The sequence below is a fragment of the Jaculus jaculus genome, chromosome 2 (genome assembly GCF_020740685.1).
Source record: "Jaculus jaculus isolate mJacJac1 chromosome 2, mJacJac1.mat.Y.cur, whole genome shotgun sequence".
In the NCBI taxonomy this organism is placed as follows: domain Eukaryota; kingdom Metazoa; phylum Chordata; class Mammalia; order Rodentia; family Dipodidae; genus Jaculus; species Jaculus jaculus.
The window spans coordinates 213,988,862-214,007,108 of NC_059103.1; the positions used below are offsets into that span (position 1 = coordinate 213,988,862).

At 60.5% G+C, this 18,247-nt stretch overlaps 1 protein-coding gene across 22 annotated transcripts in view; it reads left to right on the plus strand.

Annotated features, from left to right (window-relative positions):
* The window catches only part of Plec (plectin), a 78,992-nt gene extending 61,028 nt beyond the window's left edge, over positions 1 to 17,964 (plus strand). For all 22 annotated transcript variants that reach the window (XM_012948231.2, XM_045143160.1, XM_045143159.1 and 19 more), the window contains 19 exons: positions 47 to 356; positions 440 to 517; positions 592 to 753; positions 956 to 1,060; positions 1,162 to 1,257; positions 1,477 to 1,602; positions 2,351 to 2,503; positions 2,598 to 2,752; positions 2,842 to 2,968; positions 3,075 to 3,258; positions 3,340 to 3,497; positions 3,616 to 3,794; positions 4,975 to 5,113; positions 5,201 to 5,557; positions 5,632 to 5,715; positions 5,875 to 5,979; positions 6,082 to 6,180; positions 7,127 to 10,507; positions 10,633 to 17,964. In XM_012948231.2, coding sequence (XP_012803685.2) covers positions 47 to 356; positions 440 to 517; positions 592 to 753; positions 956 to 1,060; positions 1,162 to 1,257; positions 1,477 to 1,602; positions 2,351 to 2,503; positions 2,598 to 2,752; positions 2,842 to 2,968; positions 3,075 to 3,258; positions 3,340 to 3,497; positions 3,616 to 3,794; positions 4,975 to 5,113; positions 5,201 to 5,557; positions 5,632 to 5,715; positions 5,875 to 5,979; positions 6,082 to 6,180; positions 7,127 to 10,507; positions 10,633 to 16,860 — 12,226 coding nt within the window. In that variant the 3' untranslated portion in view covers positions 16,861 to 17,964. The remainder of the gene's footprint in view (positions 1 to 46; positions 357 to 439; positions 518 to 591; positions 754 to 955; positions 1,061 to 1,161; positions 1,258 to 1,476; positions 1,603 to 2,350; positions 2,504 to 2,597; positions 2,753 to 2,841; positions 2,969 to 3,074; positions 3,259 to 3,339; positions 3,498 to 3,615; positions 3,795 to 4,974; positions 5,114 to 5,200; positions 5,558 to 5,631; positions 5,716 to 5,874; positions 5,980 to 6,081; positions 6,181 to 7,126; positions 10,508 to 10,632) is intronic.
* The last annotated feature ends 283 nt before the right edge of the window (positions 17,965 to 18,247 follow it).

The following is an 18,247-nucleotide window of genomic DNA, read 5'->3' on the forward strand; positions in this document are numbered from 1 at the left end:
CACGCCTGGTGCCTGTCTCACCCCTTTGATTGCTCTGCTGCCTCAGGGTGTATCGTCTACATGAGCGCCTGGTAGCCATCCGCACTGAATATAACCTGAGGCTAAAGGCTGGAGTGACCACCACTGTGACCCAAGTGACTCTGCAAAGCACACAGAGGCGCCCAGAGCTAGAGGACTCCACTCTACGCTACCTGCAGGACCTGTTGGCCTGGGTGGAGGAGAATCAGCGCCGGGTGGACAGCGCTGAGTGGGGCGTGGACTTGCCCAGTGTGGAGGCACAGCTGGGCAGCCACCGAGGCTTGCACCAGTCCATTGAGGAATTTCGGGCCAAGATTGAGCGGGCACGGAGTGATGAGGTGGGCAGCACCTGTGGGATTTTCAGTGCGTTGTGGGCTCAGCCATGGCTACTATAGGTCTCACTCCTCTTCATTTGTTGAAGGGCCAGCTTTCTCCTGCCACCCGGGGTGCCTATCGGGACTGCCTGGGTCGACTTGACCTGCAGTATGCTAAGCTGTTGGTGAGTTGGGACCTGGAGGGGGTAGGAAAGGTGGGTGGCAGTAGCCTGCTGACTGGTTTCCTGCCTGCCCACAGAACTCCTCCAAGGCCCGTCTCCGGTCCCTGGAGAGCCTGCATGGTTTTGTGGCAGCTGCCACCAAGGAGCTGATGTGGCTGAATGAGAAAGAGGAGGAGGAGGTGGGTTTCGACTGGAGTGACCGCAATACCAACATGGCTGCCAAGAAGGAGAGCTACTCGGTGAGCTAGCCTGCCCCATTATAGTACTCTCATAGCCTGGACCCCCTGCCCTTTCCACCATTTCTCTATTGTCCCCCACTCTTGGGAGCCCCTTGGGTGGCTGGTCAGGTCCTGCTCCAGGTTCCATGGAGACTGGCACAGTATTTGGGTTGCATGTGCCAGCTCTATGACACCACTCCTGAAGCTCTCTGCCCCGTGTCAGGCCCTGATGCGGGAGCTGGAGCTGAAGGAAAGGAGAATCAAGGAGATCCAGAGCACTGGGGACCGGCTGCTGCGGGAAGACCACCCTGCACGGCCCACGGTAGAGGTGAGGCAAGGCCTGGAGAGCCACTGTGGGCCACAGTACGGGTGAGGCCTCGGGGACCATTGAGGGTGGGCTTGGCACCTGAGGATGGTGCTGTCCTGCAGTCCTTCCAGGCCGCCTTGCAGACCCAGTGGAGTTGGATGCTGCAGCTGTGTTGCTGCATCGAGGCTCACCTGAAGGAGAACACAGCCTACTTCCAGGTGAGGGCTGAGGCCTCTCCTCCCCTGTACTCAGCTAAAGCACCCTGGAAGAACCCCCAGTGGGCCTGGCAGATGTGTGGCCCTGATCGCCAGGCACTGGGCCTTCCCAGTACTCTGTGTGTTGGGGCTCCACCACACCCTCAGACCTCTCCTGGGGCACTAGCCTAGACGTCCAGCCTAGTCAGCCCTGTGTAACCACGCCCCCCTCCCATTCCCCAGTTCTTCTCAGATGTCCGGGAGGCGGAGGAACATTTGCAGAAGCTGCAGGAGACGCTGCGCAGGAAGTACAGCTGTGACCGCTCTATCACTGTCACCCGGCTTGAGGACCTGCTGCAGGATGCCCAGGTGAGGCAAACGTGAGCAGGAGCGTGGGGGCAGACTGGCTAGAGCATGGGGTGGGCTGGTGCCAGTGGGTGGGACGGAGGGCCAGCAGGGGCTAGGAAGGCACATTGGGATAAGTGGCAAACAGGCTGACAGCAGGTCCTTGGCTGGCATGATCCCCAACCTTGGAGCCTGCCTGAGTCAGCTGGAGTTACCAGCCCTTTGGTTGTGGACGGGCATTGGCTTCCTTCCTAAAGTCTATAGAAGGCACAGACTCCAGCACTCTAGGGGCAGATTGGCAGCTAGATGTGATGTTAATATGCCCTGGGGCAGAACTAAGGGGCACCCAGGAGGGTTGCAGAAGTCACTAAGGGAGAGGAAGTTGGGTCTGTGGTTGGCAAAGGCAGGTTCCTCAGCTATAGCACCTGCTGGAGAGGCTGGTGCCCCAGGGTGGACTTTGACCACCTTGCCTTCCACAGTCCTTGGTGGGGACTGGCCCTGTGCCAAGTGGAGGAGGACAGTCTTCTGTAGTTAGGGGAGAGATAGGTGCCCTAACCCCTTCTCTAGAGGCTGTGGGGTGGATAGGAAGGTGAGCCCTCCTTGTGGTAGAGCCCTGTGCCCTGTCCCAGTCACACCTGCCTTCAAGTGCCCTTCCACTCCCACTATTAGTTAGGACCCCCCACCTGTCCTGGGAGCTAGGGGTGCTGCTGCTGGCTGGGCCGGGCATCACTGGACACCTGGATGAGCTAGCCCTGAGCCTCTCCCCTCACAGGACGAGAAGGAGCAGCTCAACGAGTACAAGGGACACCTCTCAGGCCTGGCCAAGCGAGCCAAGGCCATTGTGCAGTTAAAGCCCCGTAACCCCACCCACCCTGTTCGAGGCCATGTGCCCCTGCAGGCTGTGTGTGACTACAAGCAGGTGGAGGTAAGGGCTGAGCCAGGCTGCACTCAAGCAGGTGGGGGCTGGCTAGGTAAGGGTATAGGCATGGCCACATCAACACCTGCTCTGGCTATCTCAGGTGACCGTGCACAAGGGTGACCAGTGCCAGCTGGTGGGTCGTGCACAGCCATCCAACTGGAAGGTGCTCAGCAGCTCCGGCAGTGAGGCCGCCGTGCCTTCTGTGTGCTTTCTTGTGCCACCGCCCAACCAGGAAGCCCAGGAAGCCGTCACCAGGTAGATGGCTCAAGGGATTCATGGTTGGAAGGGATCTGCAGACAGTGGGGAGTGCTTTAGACACCCTGACTGTGGCTTTTACATACCAGGCTGGAGGCCCAGCACCAGGCCTTGGTTGCTCTGTGGCACCAGCTGCATGTGGACATGAAGAGTCTTTTGGCTTGGCAGAGCCTCACCCGTGACGTGCAGCTAATCCGCTCCTGGTCCCTGGTCACGGTAAGACTGTGTGCTGCTTGCCATAGGCACTGGGGAAGGAGGGAAGGTGATGTTTTGTGGCCACCAGATGGCCTGGCCCAGTCTGAGGTCTGTATGCCACCCCCAGTTCCGGACTCTGAAGCCGGAGGAGCAGCGTCAGGCCCTGCGCAACCTGGAGCTGCACTACCAGGCCTTCCTCCGCGATAGCCAGGATGCTGGTGGCTTTGGGCCAGAGGACCGCTTGGCAGCAGAGCGCGAGTACGGATCCTGTAGCCGCCACTACCAGCAGCTTCTGCAAAGCCTGGAGCAGGGTATGGGGCAGGCAGGGTCTGGTGGGGTGGCAGGTGAGCATGCTGTAGGCAAACAGCTGAATGACTGGGCTATTCCTGTAGGTGAGCAGGAAGAGTCTCGTTGTCAGCGCTGCATCTCAGAACTCAAAGACATCCGGCTTCAGCTGGAGGCCTGTGAGACTCGCACTGTGCACCGTCTGCGTCTGCCACTGGACAAAGAGCCTGCGCGGGAGTGCGCCCAGCGCATTGCTGAGCAGCAGGCAGGCGCCATCCCCGTTCCCATCTCAGTCCTCCATGCACCCTCACCCCCCTCTTCTTCAAGGGCTGCTGGATGTTGGGCACTGGTACTCAGTGTGTTCCTGCTTGGTCTCTCTTCAGAAAGCGCAAGCTGAGGTGGAGGGACTGGGCAAGGGCGTTGCCCGGCTTTCTACAGAGGCTGAGAAGGTCCTGGCCCTTCCTGAACCGTCACTTGCTGCTCCCACTCTTCGCTCGGAGCTGGAACTGACCCTGGGCAAGCTGGAGCAAGTCCGCAGCTTGTCTGCCATCTACCTGGAGAAGTGAGTGCCTCTGTGCAGGGTAAGGGCCTGTGTAGGCCAGGCTATGGAGAAGGGATTGATCTTCGGCACGTTCTGAGCTGAGGAGGGTTGCTGAGGGAGTTGGGGGCTGTTGAGTGATCTGGCCAAGAGAGAATAGGCTCGGACCTATGGGCATCTCTAAGCTGGTGTGTTTGGAAGGTCATGTCTGGAGAGCATCCAAATGATGGGAATGTGAGGTGTGGTAAGTAGGGAGACGTGGGTGCTGCTCTCTGCGAGCCAAGACTTAGGAGCCATGGACTTGAGGGTCCCAGCAGACAGCCATCCCAGTGAGGAGCCAGGGAAGAGCATGGGTTGGAGCAGAAGGTGGCTGTGGGCAGAAGGGAGCACAGATATGGCAGGGATGTCAGGAGGCAGTAACCAGCCCAGTAGGTTCAGAGAGCCTTAGAGGAGCTTCTGGGTGGGGGAATGACAAAGACCTGCAAAGAGCAGGCAGGGGGGCAGCGGTGAGTGAGATCATGGAGGGACGGGGTCAGAAGAGGCTCTCCAGGCTTCCCCCCACCTAGACTCTTCCCTCACCTGAGTGTTGGTGGTATGAGGTCTCTTCCAGGGCACAATCCTTTCTGCCCGTGCCCAGCTTCAGTGATTTGAGGGGCAAAGTTGTGCTGGTTTTATTGTAGTCAGAGAGCTGATTTTCAGAGCATATTGAAGAGTCTCCCTGAGTTGTTGAGCCATTCCTGACTTGGTGTTGGCTCCAAGACCCCTAGCATTTATTTCTGGCATTTTTCTATTTGTCACAAATAGTATATCCACCTCTTTGTTCACAAATGCCACTCACCATTTGAGAGAAGCACCACTGTCGGGCACATGGTGTCCTTCTGCCTGGGGTTTGCTTGGTTGGTCTTGACCTGGAACTCTGAGAGCTCCACTCTGCCCCAGGGCTTTGGGGTAGTTGTTCCTGCTTGGAGCATGCTCCTTCCAAGTCTTCAAGCCAGAGCCTAAGCACCCCAAGAGGCTCTGACCACCTTTTCAAGTCTGACATTCCACCTGACTCCTGTGATCATGGGGGCCAGCTGCCCATTGCGATTCTGGCCAGGGCGGGTCTGGACTTGGTATGAGTCACTCAGTGGCTCTAGTTTCGTGACCAAGGGCTGCTGCTTGAGCTCCCATGCACCCTGGCCCTAAGCTTTGCTCTCCCCCACAGGCTCAAGACCATCAGCCTGGTGATCCGTAGCACTCAGGGGGCTGAGGAAGTACTGAAGGCCCATGAAGACCATCTCAAAGAAGCCCAGACTGTGCCGGCCACCCTCCCAGAGCTCGAGGCCACCAAGGCTTCACTGAAGGTACTGTAACGGGGCTTGTGCCTCACCGAGGGCTGCGGGCAGTAGGGGCCCCTACTGAAATGGCACCCACCTTACTGCACCCAACAGAAGCTGCGGGCCCAGGCAGAGGCTCAGCAGTCTGTGTTCGACACTCTGAGAGATGAGCTGCGGGGTGCGCAGGAGGTGGGTGAGCGGCTGCAACAGCGACATGGAGAGAGGGATGTGGAAGTCGACCGCTGGCGAGAGCGCATCACCCAGCTGCTGGAGCGCTGGCAAGCCGTGCTGGCCCAGGCCGACTTGCGGCAGCGTGAGCTCGATCAGCTGGGCCGCCAATTGCGCTACTACCGTGAAAGCGCAGACCCACTGAGTGCCTGGCTCCAGGATGCCAAGCAGCGGCAGGAGAAGATCCAGGCTGTGCCCATGGCCAACAGCCAGGCTGCGCGGGAGCAACTGCGGGAAGAGAAGGTAGGCCTGGGGTAGGTAGGGCAGGTGTCATGGTGTGGCCCTGTAGTCCTGTGCTGACCACTCTCCCCTCTCAGGCTCTACTGGAGGAGATCGAGCGCCATGGTGAGAAGGTTGAGGAGTGCCAGAGGTTTGCCAAGCAGTACATCAATGCCATCAAGGTGAGGCTTCCCTGCTGCCAACACAATAACCTAGGCACACTTGCCCAGTGTGGTGGCATTGGAGTCTGGGATTGGGCCAGGAAAAGCCTGTAAGTGAGCCTGGGGCAGGCCTGGGCATGCAGAGGGTGGAGCCAGTAGCTAACGAGAGTTTGCCCACAGGATTATGAGCTCCAGCTGGTCACTTACAAGGCGCAGCTGGAGCCCGTGGCCTCCCCAGCTAAGAAGCCCAAGGTCCAGTCTGGGTCGGAGAGTGTCATCCAGGAGGTAGGGTGAGACTGGGCCAATCCTAAAGAAGATGTGGGGCTGGGTGGGCCACACTGGGCTTCAGCTTATGGAAGGACTGACCAGCTTCCTTTCCCCCACTAGTACGTGGACCTGCGTACACGCTACAGTGAGCTGACCACGCTCACCAGTCAGTACATCAAGTTCATCAGCGAGACGCTGCGCCGCATGGAGGAGGAGGAGGTATGGCTGGGCCATGTGGGCTGGGTGAGGGAGCTCCTCCCACCCCACCCCAAATGCAGCTCCTAGGAACCTGTGTGAGACCACTTGTTGTGATTCACCCCACTTCCTCCTGCCTGGTGCTGCCCCCCAGCACGGCTGCCCGAGCTGTCTGCACAATGCTGTGGCCCCCACCTTGACCTGGCACTGCACTGCTCTCCCCATGGTGGCTGGTGCCCCCTGTCCTGTTGGCGAGCGTCCATACCTGCGTCCCCCTGGCTCTCACATGTGTTCCTCCTGGGGATTCTATGTTGGTGTCACTTGGCCTCTTGCTCTGGGAAGAATTGGGATGTTGGGTTACAGGGGCTACAGAGAGACATTCCGGGATACCTCTGCCAGGCAAGATGCCACCTGTCTAGTTCCTCTCTGCCTCCTTGGTCATGTTACTGGTTCGTCTGCCACCCTGCCTCCTTTCTGCTAGGGATTGCCAGCTTGAGAGACCTTCTGAGTTGGCTGGGGTCTCCACTGCTATCACCACTCTGGCTGTCTCACCTTGCCCCACCCCACTGGGCTTTGGGAACAGCCCCCTGTGGGAGAAGAGGGGTTCCTCGTCGGGGACTGGGCCATGTGGGGTCTACAGAACCCAGGCAGGATGGTGGTGGTCAGGGCCTACAAGCCTCCTGCTTTGTGCTCTCTTCCTCCTGGTCTATCGTCTCCACTGCCTGTCTGTGGGAAGAGGGGAGGATGTCTGGGCCTCCTTCCCCAGGCTGGTGAGCACACTGGGTCTGGCTCTGCTCGCTGCCCTGGGCGGGTGCACGCTCCTTGGCCGGGCTGGGACCTCTGTTCTCCCTTGTCCCCCAAACTGTGCCGTCCAAGTGAACTGTGGTGGTACCATGTCATGTGAGCACTTGGCACCTGCCCCATGCTCACACTGTCTCTGGTTCTCTTCCTCTCTCTGCCGTGGCCGCAGAGGCTGGCTGAGCAACAGCGGGCAGAGGAGCGGGAACGACTGGCTGAGGTGGAAGCTGCGCTTGAGAAGCAGCGGCAGCTAGCTGAGGCGCATGCCCAGGCCAAGGCACAGGCAGAGCTAGAGGCACAGGAGCTGCAGCGACGTATGCAGGAGGAGGTGGCGCGTCGTGAGGAAGCAGCAGTGGATGCACAGCAGCAGAAGCGCAGCATTCAGGAGGAGCTGCAGCAACTGCGGCAGAGCTCCGAGGCAGAGATCCAGGCCAAGGCCCAGCAGGTGGAGGCAGCCGAGCGCAGCCGGCTGCGCATCGAAGAGGAGATCCGTGTGGTGCGGCTGCAGCTGGAGACCACTGAGCGTCAGCGTGGTGGGGCTGAGGGCGAGCTGCAGGCTCTCCGAGCCCGGGCTGAGGAGGCGGAAGCACAGAAGCGGCAGGCTCAGGAGGAAGCTGAGCGCTTGCGGAGGCAGGTGCAGGACGAGAGCCAGCGCAAACGGCAGGCTGAAGCAGAGCTGGCCCTGCGCGTGAAGGCCGAGGCTGAGGCGGCTCGTGAGAAGCAGCGGGCCCTACAGGCTCTGGAGGAGCTGAAGCTGCAAGCCGAGGAGGCTGAACGGCGGCTGCGACAGGCTGAGGCTGAGCGGGCGCGCCAAGTGCAGGTGGCTCTGGAGACAGCTCAGCGCAGTGCAGAGGTAGAGCTGCAGAGCAAGCGTGCCTCCTTCGCGGAGAAGACCGCCCAGTTGGAGCGCACCCTGCAGGAGGAACATGTGGCCGTGGCCCAGCTGCGAGAGGAGGCCGAGCGGCGGGCGCAGCAGCAAGCCGAGGCGGAGCGTGCTCGGGAGGAGGCCGAGCGAGAGCTGGAGCGCTGGCAGCTAAAGGCCAACGAGGCGCTGCGCCTGCGGCTGCAGGCAGAAGAGGTGGCACAGCAGAAGAGCCTGGCTCAGGCCGAGGCCGAGAAACAGAAGGAAGAGGCCGAGCGCGAGGCCCGGCGCCGCGGCAAGGCCGAGGAGCAGGCTGTGCGGCAGCGAGAGCTGGCCGAGCAGGAGCTCGAGAGGCAGCGGCAGCTGGCGGAAGGCACTGCACAGCAGCGCCTGGCAGCAGAGCAGGAGCTGATCCGCCTGCGGGCCGAGACAGAGCAGGGGGAACAGCAGCGACAGCTGCTGGAGGAGGAGCTGGCCCGGCTACAGCGTGAGGCCACTGCAGCCACGCAGAAGCGCCAGGAACTGGAGGCGGAGTTGGCCAAGGTGCGGGCCGAGATGGAGGTGCTGCTGGCCAGCAAGGCGCGAGCTGAGGAAGAGTCTCGCTCCACCAGCGAGAAGTCCAAGCAGAGGCTGGAGGCTGAGGCGGGCCGTTTTCGTGAGCTGGCTGAGGAAGCTGCCCGTCTGCGTGCCCTGGCTGAGGAGGCCAAGCGGCAGCGGCAGCTGGCCGAGGAGGATGCGGCCCGCCAGCGGGCTGAGGCGGAACGGGTGCTCACTGAGAAGCTGGCTGCCATCAGTGAGGCCACAAGGCTCAAGACTGAGGCGGAGATCGCCCTCAAAGAGAAGGAGGCGGAGAATGAGCGCCTGCGGCGGCTGGCTGAGGACGAGGCCTTCCAGCGGCGGCGGCTTGAGGAGCAGGCTGCTTTGCACAAGGCTGACATCGAGGAGCGCTTGGCTCAGCTCCGCAAGGCATCGGAGACTGAGCTGGAGCGGCAGAAGGGGCTGGTGGAAGACACACTGCGGCAGCGGCGCCAGGTGGAGGAAGAGATCATGGCGCTGAAGGTGAGCTTTGAGAAGGCTGCGGCCGGCAAGGCGGAGCTGGAGCTGGAGCTGGGGCGCATTCGTAGCGATGCCGAGGACACCCTGCGCAGCAAGGAGCAGGCTGAGCTTGAGGCGGCGCGGCAGCGGCAGCTTGCGGCTGAGGAGGAGCAGCGGCGCCGCGAGGCTGAGGAACGCGTGCAGAAGAGCCTGGCAGCTGAGGAGGAAGCCGCAAGGCAGCGCAAGGCTGCACTGGAGGAGGTTGAGAGGCTCAAGGCCAAAGTAGAGGAGGCACGGCGCCTGCGGGAGCGAGCCGAGCAGGAGTCGGCACGGCAGCTGCAGCTGGCACAGGAGGCTGCCCAGAAGCGGCTGCAGGCGGAGGAGAAGGCACATGCCTTCGCGGTGCAGCAGCGGGAGGAGGAGCTGCAGCAGACACTGCAGCAGGAGCAGAGCATGCTAGAGCGCTTGCGCGGTGAGGCAGAGGCAGCGCGGCGGGCTGCCGAGGAGGCCGAGGAGGCTCGGGAGCAGGCTGAGCGTGAGGCGGCACAGTCTCGGCGCCAAGTGGAAGAGGCTGAGCGGCTGAAGCAGTCTGCGGAGGAGCAGGCACAGGCCAGGGCTCAGGCACAGGCTGCCGCCGAGAAGCTGCGCAAGGATGCCGAGCAGGAGGCAGCACGACGGGCGCAAGCTGAGCAGGCTGCATTGAAGCAGAAGCAAGCCGCTGATGCAGAGATGGAAAAACACAAGAAGTTCGCCGAGCAAACGTTGCGGCAAAAGGCCCAGGTAGAGCAGGAGCTGACAACACTGAGGCTGAAGCTGGAGGAGACTGACCATCAGAAGAGCATCCTGGACGAGGAGCTGCAGCGGCTAAAAGCCGAGGTGACCGAGGCAGCCCGGCAGCGCAGCCAGGTAGAGGAGGAGCTCTTCTCTGTGCGTGTGCAAATGGAAGAGCTGGGCAAGCTGAAAGCACGCATTGAGGCTGAGAACCGTGCCCTCATCTTGCGTGACAAGGACAACACACAGCGTTTCCTGGAGGAAGAAGCTGAGAAGATGAAACAGGTGGCGGAGGAGGCCGCCCGGCTGAGTGTGGCCGCTCAGGAGGCAGCGCGGCAGCGGCAGCTGGCTGAGGAGGGCCTGGCACAGCAGCGGGCTCTGGCTGAGAAGATGCTCAAGGAAAAGATGCAGGCAGTCCAGGAGGCCACACGGCTCAAGGCCGAGGCTGAGCTGCTGCAGCAGCAGAAGGAGCTTGCACAGGAGCAGGCCCGGAGGCTGCAGGAGGACCGAGAGCAAATGGCACAGCAGTTGGCACAGGAGACTCAGGGTTTCCAGCGGACACTGGAGGCTGAGCGGCAGCGACAGCTGGAGATGAGCGCCGAGGCCGAGCGCCTCAAGCTGCGTATGGCCGAGATGAGCAGAGCACAGGCCCGTGCCGAGGAGGATGCCCAGCGCTTCCGGAAGCAGGCGGAGGAGATTGGTGAGAAGCTGCACCGTACTGAACTCGCCACCCAGGAGAAGGTGACATTGGTGCAGACGCTGGAGATACAGCGGCAGCAGAGCGACCATGATGCTGAGCGCCTGAGGGAGGCCATTGCAGAACTGGAGCGTGAGAAGGAGAAGCTCAAGCAGGAGGCCAAGTTGCTACAGCTCAAGTCTGAGGAGGTACCGCCCTCCGTCCTCGCAGGCGGGCAGGCCTGGGTTGGGGGAATCTTCCCTCGGGTGGGGTGCTGGGTACTTCAGGGTTTCCACCCTCTTTGACGGCTGCTCTCCTTCCCTACCTCCCACAGATGCAGACAGTGCAGCAGGAGCAGATGCTGCAGGAGACACAGGCCCTGCAGCAGAGCTTCCTCTCTGAGAAGGACAGCCTGCTACAGCGGGAGCGCTTCATTGAGCAGGAAAAGGCCAAGCTGGAGCAGCTTTTCCAGGATGAGGTGGCTAAGGCGCAGCAGCTGCGTGAAGAACAGCAGCGGCGGCAGCAGCAGATGGAGCGGGAGAAGCAGGAACTGGTGGCCAGCATGGAGGAGGCCCGGCGACGGCAGCATGAGGCAGAAGAGGGTGTGCGGCGCAAGCAAGAGGAACTGCAGCGTTTGGAACAGCAGCGGCAACAGCAAGAGAAGCTACTGGCTGAGGAGAACCAGAGGCTGCGGGAGCGGCTGCAGCGCCTGGAGGAAGAGCACCGGGCTGCACTGGCACACTCAGAGGAGCTTGCCACCACTCAGGCTGCTGCCACAAAGGCCCTGCCTAACGGGCGTGATGCACCTGATGGCCCAGCTGCAGAGGTGGAGCCCGAGCATACCTTTGAGGGCATACGTCAGAGGGTCCCAGCCCAGAGGCTGCAGGAGGCAGGCATCCTAAGTACAGAGGAACTGCAGCGGCTGGCACAGGGCCACACGACAGTGGCTGAACTCACACGGCGGGAAGATGTGCGTCAGTATCTGAAAGGCCACAGTAGCATTGCAGGGCTTCTATTGAAGCCCACCAATGAGAAGCTGAGTATCTACACAGCCCTTCAGAGACAGCTGCTGAGCCCTGGCACAGCTGTCATCTTGCTGGAGGCCCAGGCAGCTTCCGGCTTCCTGCTGGACCCTGTGCGGAACCGGCGGCTGACTGTCAATGAAGCGGTGAAGGAGGGCGTTGTGGGCCCTGAGCTGCACCACAAATTGCTGGCGGCCGAGCGTGCCGTCACTGGCTATAAGGACCCCTACACTGGGGAGCAGATCTCGCTCTTCCAGGCCATGAAGAAGGACCTCATCGTCCGGGACCACGGCATTCGCCTGCTAGAGGCGCAGATCGCCACGGGCGGCATCATCGACCCTGTGCATAGTCACCGTGTGCCCGTGGATGTGGCCTACCAACGTGGGTACTTTGATGAGGAAATGAACCATGTGTTGGCCGACCCAAGTGATGACACCAAGGGTTTCTTTGACCCCAACACGCACGAGAACCTCACCTACCTGCAGCTGCTGGAGCGCTGTGTGGAGGACCCTGAGACGGGCCTGCGCCTCCTGCCGCTCACAGACAAGGCAGCCAGAGGTGGTGAGCTGGTCTACACTGACTCGGAAGCCCGTGATGTCTTTGAGAAGGCTACTGTGTCTGCACCATTTGGCAAGTTCCAGGGCAAGACTGTGACCATCTGGGAGATCATCAACTCAGAGTACTTCACAGCAGAGCAGCGGCGGGACCTGCTACGGCAGTTCCGTACAGGCCGAATCACAGTGGAGAAGATCATTAAGATCGTTATCACCGTGGTGGAGGAGCATGAGCGCAAGGGCCAGCTCTGCTTTGAGGGCCTTCGTGCCCTCGTGCCTGCTGTTGAGCTTCTGGAGAGTGGGGTCATCAACCATGACCTCTACCAGAAGTTGCAGCGGGGTGAGTGCTCTGTGCAGGAGGTGGCTGAGGCAGACAGTGTGCGACGGTCTCTGAGGGGTGCCAACGTCATTGCAGGTGTGTGGCTGGAGGAAGCATGTCAGAGGTTGAGCATCTATGAGGCTTTGAAGAAAGACCTGCTCCAACCAGACGTGGCTGTGGCCCTGCTGGAGGCCCAGGCTGGTACTGGACACATCATTGATCCCACCACTAGTGCCCGACTGACTGTGGACGAGGCTGTGTGTGCTGGTCTGGTGGGCCCTGAGCTGCACGAGAAGCTCCTGTCAGCTGAGAAAGCTGTAACAGGCTACAGGGACCCGTACTCAGGACAAAGCGTCTCCTTGTTCCAGGCCCTGAAGAAGGGTCTCATTCCTCGAGAGCAGGGCCTGCGCCTGCTAGATGCCCAGGTGTCCACTGGTGGCATTGTGGACCCTAGCAAGAGCCATCGTGTGCCATTGGACGTTGCCTGTGCCCGGGGCTATCTGGACAAAGAGACTAGTAGGGCCTTGTCAGCCCCCAAGGACGATGCTAGAGCCTACCTCGACCCCAGCACACGGGCACCAGTCACCTATAGCCAGCTCCAGCAGCAGTGCCGGCCTGACCAGCTGACCGGGTTACATCTGCTGCCACTCTCAGAGCAGGCTGCCAGGGCCCGGCAGGAGGAGGTCTACTCTGAGCTGCAGGCCCGTGAGACCTTTGAGCAGGCCACAGTTGAGGTCCCCGTGGGTGGCTTTAAGGGCAGGACAATGACTGTGTGGGAGCTCATCAGCTCTGAGTATTTCACAGAGGAGCAGCGGCAAGAGCTGCTGAGGCAGTTCCGAACTGGTAAAGTCACTGTGGAGAAGGTCATCAAGATCCTCATCACTATTGTGGAGGAAGTGGAGACCAAACGGCAGGAGCGGCTGTCCTTCAGTGGCCTCCGTGCCCCTGTGCCTGCCAGTGAGCTCCTAGATGCTAAAATCCTCAGCAGAGCCCAGTTTGATCAGCTCAGGGATGGAAAGACATCAGTCAAGGATCTCTCCGAGGTGGCCTCGGTGCGGACGCTGCTGCAGGGGAGTGGCTGCCTGGCTGGCATCTACCTGGAGGACTCCAAGGAGAAAGTGACCATTTATGAGGCCATGCGCCGGGGCCTGCTCAGACCCAGCACAGCCACACTCCTTCTGGAAGCTCAGGCTGCCACTGGTTTTCTGGTGGACCCTGTGCGTAATCAACGCCTGTACGTCCATGAGGCCGTGAAGGCAGGAGTGGTAGGTCCTGAGCTCCATGAGAAGCTGTTGTCAGCTGAAAAGGCAGTCACTGGCTATAAGGACCCCTACTCAGGTACCACCGTCTCGCTCTTCCAGGCCATGAAGAAAGGCCTGGTTCTCAGGGAGCATGCCATCCGCCTGCTGGAGGCCCAGATCGCCACAGGTGGCATCATTGACCCTGTACATAGCCACCGCCTTCCCGTGGATGTGGCCTACCAGCGTGGCTACTTTGATGAGGAGATGAGCCGTGTCCTGGCAGATCCAAGCGATGACACCAAGGGCTTCTTTGACCCCAACACGCACGAGAACCTCACCTACCTTGAGCTGTTGCGGCGCTGTGTGGAGGACCCTGAGACGGGTCTGCGCCTCCTGCCGCTAAAAGGAGCAGAGGAGGAGGAAAAGGCAGAGGTGGTGGCGACGACACAGGTGTATACTGAGGAGGAGACCCGGAAGGCATTTGAGGAGACGCAGATCGAGATCCCTGGTGGTGGCAGCCACGGAGGCTCCACCATGTCCCTCTGGGAGGTGATGCAGTCAAACTTGATCCCTGAGGACCAGCGGTCCCGCCTCATGGCTGACTTCCAGGCTGGCCGTGTGACAAAGGAACGCATGATCATCATCATCATCGAGATCATTGAGAAGACGGAGATCATCCGCCAGCAGAACGTGGCCTCCTACGACTACGTGCGCCGCCGCCTCACTGCCGAGGACCTGTACGAGGCCCGGATCATCTCCCTGGAGATGTACAACCTGCTCCGGGAGGGCACCAAGAACCTCCGTGAGGTTTTGGAGATGGAGTCTGCCTGGCGCTACCTTTATGGCACAGGTTCAGTGGCTGGTGTCTACCTGCCTGGCTCCAGGCAGACACTGACTATCTACCAAGCCCTCAAGAAGGGGCTTCTGAATGCTGAGGTGGCCCGCTTGTTGCTGGAGGCACAGGCAGCCACAGGCTTCCTGCTGGACCCGGTGAAGGGTGAACGACTGACTGTGGATGAGGCTGTGAGGAAGGGCCTGGTGGGTCCTGAGCTGCATGACCGGCTGCTCTCTGCAGAACGGGCTGTTACTGGCTATCGAGACCCCTACACCGAGCAGACCATTTCTCTCTTCCAGGCCATGAAGAAGGAGCTAATTCCTGCTGAGGAGGCCCTTCGGCTGCTGGATGCCCAGCTGGCCACAGGGGGCATTGTGGATCCCCGCCTGGGCTTCCACCTCCCTCTGGAGGTGGCCTACCAGCGGGGCTACCTCAACAAGGACACTCATGACCAGCTTTCAGAGCCCAGTGAGGTGCGCAGTTATGTGGACCCCTCCACTGACGAGCGTCTCAGCTATACTCAGCTGCTCAAGCGGTGCCGCCGTGATGAGAAGAGTGGCCAGATGCTCCTGCCACTCTCGGACACCCGCAAACTGACTTTCCGTGGCCTGCGCAAGCAGATCACTGTGGAGGAACTAGTGCGCTCACAGGTCCTGGACGAGGCCACGGCGCTGCAGCTGCAGGAGGGCCTGACCTCCGTTGAGGAAGTCACTAAGAACCTGCAGAAGTTCCTTGAGGGCACCAGTTGCATCGCTGGTGTCTTTGTTGATGCCACCAAGGAGCGGCTCTCAGTGTACCAGGCCATGAAGAAGGGCATCATCCGCCCTGGTACAGCCTTTGAGCTCCTAGAAGCCCAGGCAGCCACTGGCTATGTCATCGATCCCATTAAAGGGCTCAAACTGACTGTGGAGGAGGCTGTGCGGATGGGTATTGTGGGCCCTGAGTTCAAGGACAAGCTGCTGTCAGCTGAGCGTGCCGTCACTGGCTATAAGGATCCCTACTCAGGGAAGCTCATTTCCCTCTTCCAGGCCATGAAGAAGGGCCTAATCCTGAAGGACCATGGTATCCGCCTGCTGGAGGCTCAGATCGCCACAGGTGGCATCATCGACCCTGAGGAGAGCCACCGGCTCCCTGTGGAGGTGGCCTATAAGCGTGGCCTTTTCGATGAAGAGATGAACGAAATCCTGACTGACCCCTCAGATGACACCAAGGGCTTCTTTGACCCCAACACCGAAGAGAACCTCACCTACCTGCAGTTGATGGAGCGCTGTGTCACTGACCCCCAGACTGGCTTGTGCCTCCTGCCACTGAAAGAGAAGAAGCGGGAGCGGAAGACATCCTCCAAGTCATCGGTGCGTAAGCGCCGAGTGGTCATTGTGGACCCGGAGACAGGCAAGGAAATGTCCGTGTACGAGGCCTACCGCAAGGGCCTCATTGACCACCAGACGTACCTGGAGCTGTCGGAGCAGGAGTGCGAGTGGGAGGAGATCACCATCTCCTCCTCGGACGGCGTGGTCAAGTCCATGATCATCGACCGCCGCTCAGGCCGCCAGTATGACATCGACGATGCCATCACCAAGAACCTCATTGACCGCTCGGCACTGGATCAGTACCGTGCCGGCACGCTTTCCATCACCGAGTTTGCTGACATGCTGTCTGGCAATGCTGGCGGCTTCCGCTCCCGTTCCTCCTCGGTGGGGTCTTCTTCCTCTTACCCCATCAGCCCTGCTGTCTCCAGGACCCAGCTGACCTCATGGTCTGACCCCACTGAGGAGACAGGCCCAGTGGCTGGCATCCTGGACACAGAGACGCTAGAGAAGGTGTCCATCACAGAGGCCATGCACCGCAACCTGGTGGACAACATCACGGGGCAGCGGCTGCTGGAGGCACAGGCCTGCACCGGGGGTATCATTGACCCCAGCACTGGCGAGCGCTTCCCAGTCACCGAGGCTGTCAACAAGGGGCTGGTGGACAAGATCATGGTAGACCGCATCAACCTGGCCCAGAAGGCCTTCTGTGGGTTTGAGGACCCACGCACCAAAACCAAGATGTCGGCTGCCCAGGCCCTGAAGAAGGGCTGGCTGTACTATGAGGCGGGCCAGCGCTTCCTGGAGGTGCAGTACCTGACTGGTGGCCTGATAGAGCCTGACACGCCTGGCCGTGTGACCCTTGATGAGGCTCTGCAGCGTGGCACTGTGGATGCCCGCACAGCCCAGAAGCTGCGTGATGTCAGCGCCTATTCCAAATACCTCACATGTCCCAAGACCAAGCTCAAGATCTCCTACAAGGATGCGCTGGACCGCAGCATGGTGGAGGAGGGCACCGGGCTACGGCTGCTAGAGGCTTCTGCCCAGTCCAGCAAGGGATACTATAGCCCTTACAGTGTCAGTGGCTCGGGTTCCACCACTGGCTCACGCACTGGCTCACGCACCGGCTCCCGGGCCGGATCTCGGCGTGGCAGCTTTGACGCCACTGGCTCTGGCTTCTCCATGACCTTCTCTTCTTCCTCCTACTCTTCCTCGGGTTATGGCCGTCGTTATGCCTCAGGACCCTCAGCCTCCCTGGGGGGCCCTGAATCTGCGGTGGCCTGACCCCCTACCTGCACCCTGTCTTCCCGCTCTGCATGTGGCCAGGCTCCCCACCATGGCGCTGGGGTCTTTCTCTAAAGTGTAAAGGTGTCTTCCTCCCAAGCGGTGCCTAAAGTTTAACCAAAAAGACCAGACTAACACATTAATATATATCTATATCTACATATCTATATCTATTGTCTAGATAGCCTGTGTCTTAATGGGGTTGGCCCAGCTCCACTGACCACCTCACTTCCTTCAGATTCCCCACTCCCTTCTACTTGCTACTCACCATAGCCAGGTGCCTTGGAGGGTCCAGAGCTGGGTACCCAGCCTACTGCCCCTGATTCCCCTAAGAGGGTTCTATCTGGGAAAGGCCTCAGTTCCTCAAGCCAATCCCATTGGATGGCCACTGAGGGCAGCTGGGGTCAGTCCCATCAGACAGTTCTCAGTCCTCAGTCCTCTTGGGGCCTGGGCTGGCTTCTTCCCATAGTGTTTCCCTGAATGGCCTGCTCAGTCTTGCTGGCAAGGGTAGGGTCCCGGGCCAACCATCTTTTCCAGCCTGCCCAGAGAAGCCCCTTCCCCATGGGAAGATGAGGCCCGGGCCTGACCCAGCCTCCTGCCCAGCTCCTGTAGTTGTTGGAGCTCAGCTTCATGGCTTACTGCCCCTGACACTCTCCCAAGACCCCAGCCTCTGGCTTCAGCCTTCAGCCTCAGCTCCCCTTGTAAGTGCCTTCTGTGTCCTTCCTTGTGCTCCGGCCCTAAGGACCCAGACCCAGGGTGGGAGATGGACATCTGGTTGGGTAGGGCTTGGGGGGGTGTCTCAGATCTCTCCTTCTCCATGGGCCCAGTGGCCCCTCAAGCCTGTGGAACCCTTCCATGGATGCTACTGCTCACTTCGCTGCCAGGGAGCTCCTACCCCTCCATGGCCCAGGGACTGCTGAAAGCACCCCTCCAGTCTGGCCTCCCCCGGCCATGGTGGCTCCCACCCCACCTCCACCCTCTGATGAGCTTTGCATGTCCCACTAACCTTGGGCTGGCGGCAGTAGGGGCACCAGGCAGAACACTAACCTGACCATGGGCGGGGCCCTGCAGTGTCCGCCCCTCAATAAAAGCAATTCCAACCTTCTTGTGGGTCTTGGCTAGTCTTTTGGTTCGAGGTCTTCTGTGTGTTCACGCAAGTGTAGAGGCTGCAGCCACCACAGACTCCAGGCTCTGAGCTCAGCAACTGGGTCCTGGGTAGGGTGGAGGCATGGTACCCTATGACACTGGCCTAAGGGTGGACATCACAAGTTAGAAAACCGAGGTGCTGACTGGAGCTGCCCCAGGCAGAGGATGCAGTGGAAGATGGGCAACCTGCACTGAGGTGGGCCAGCTGAGGCATGCCTGTGCTCCAGGAGATAACCTGTCC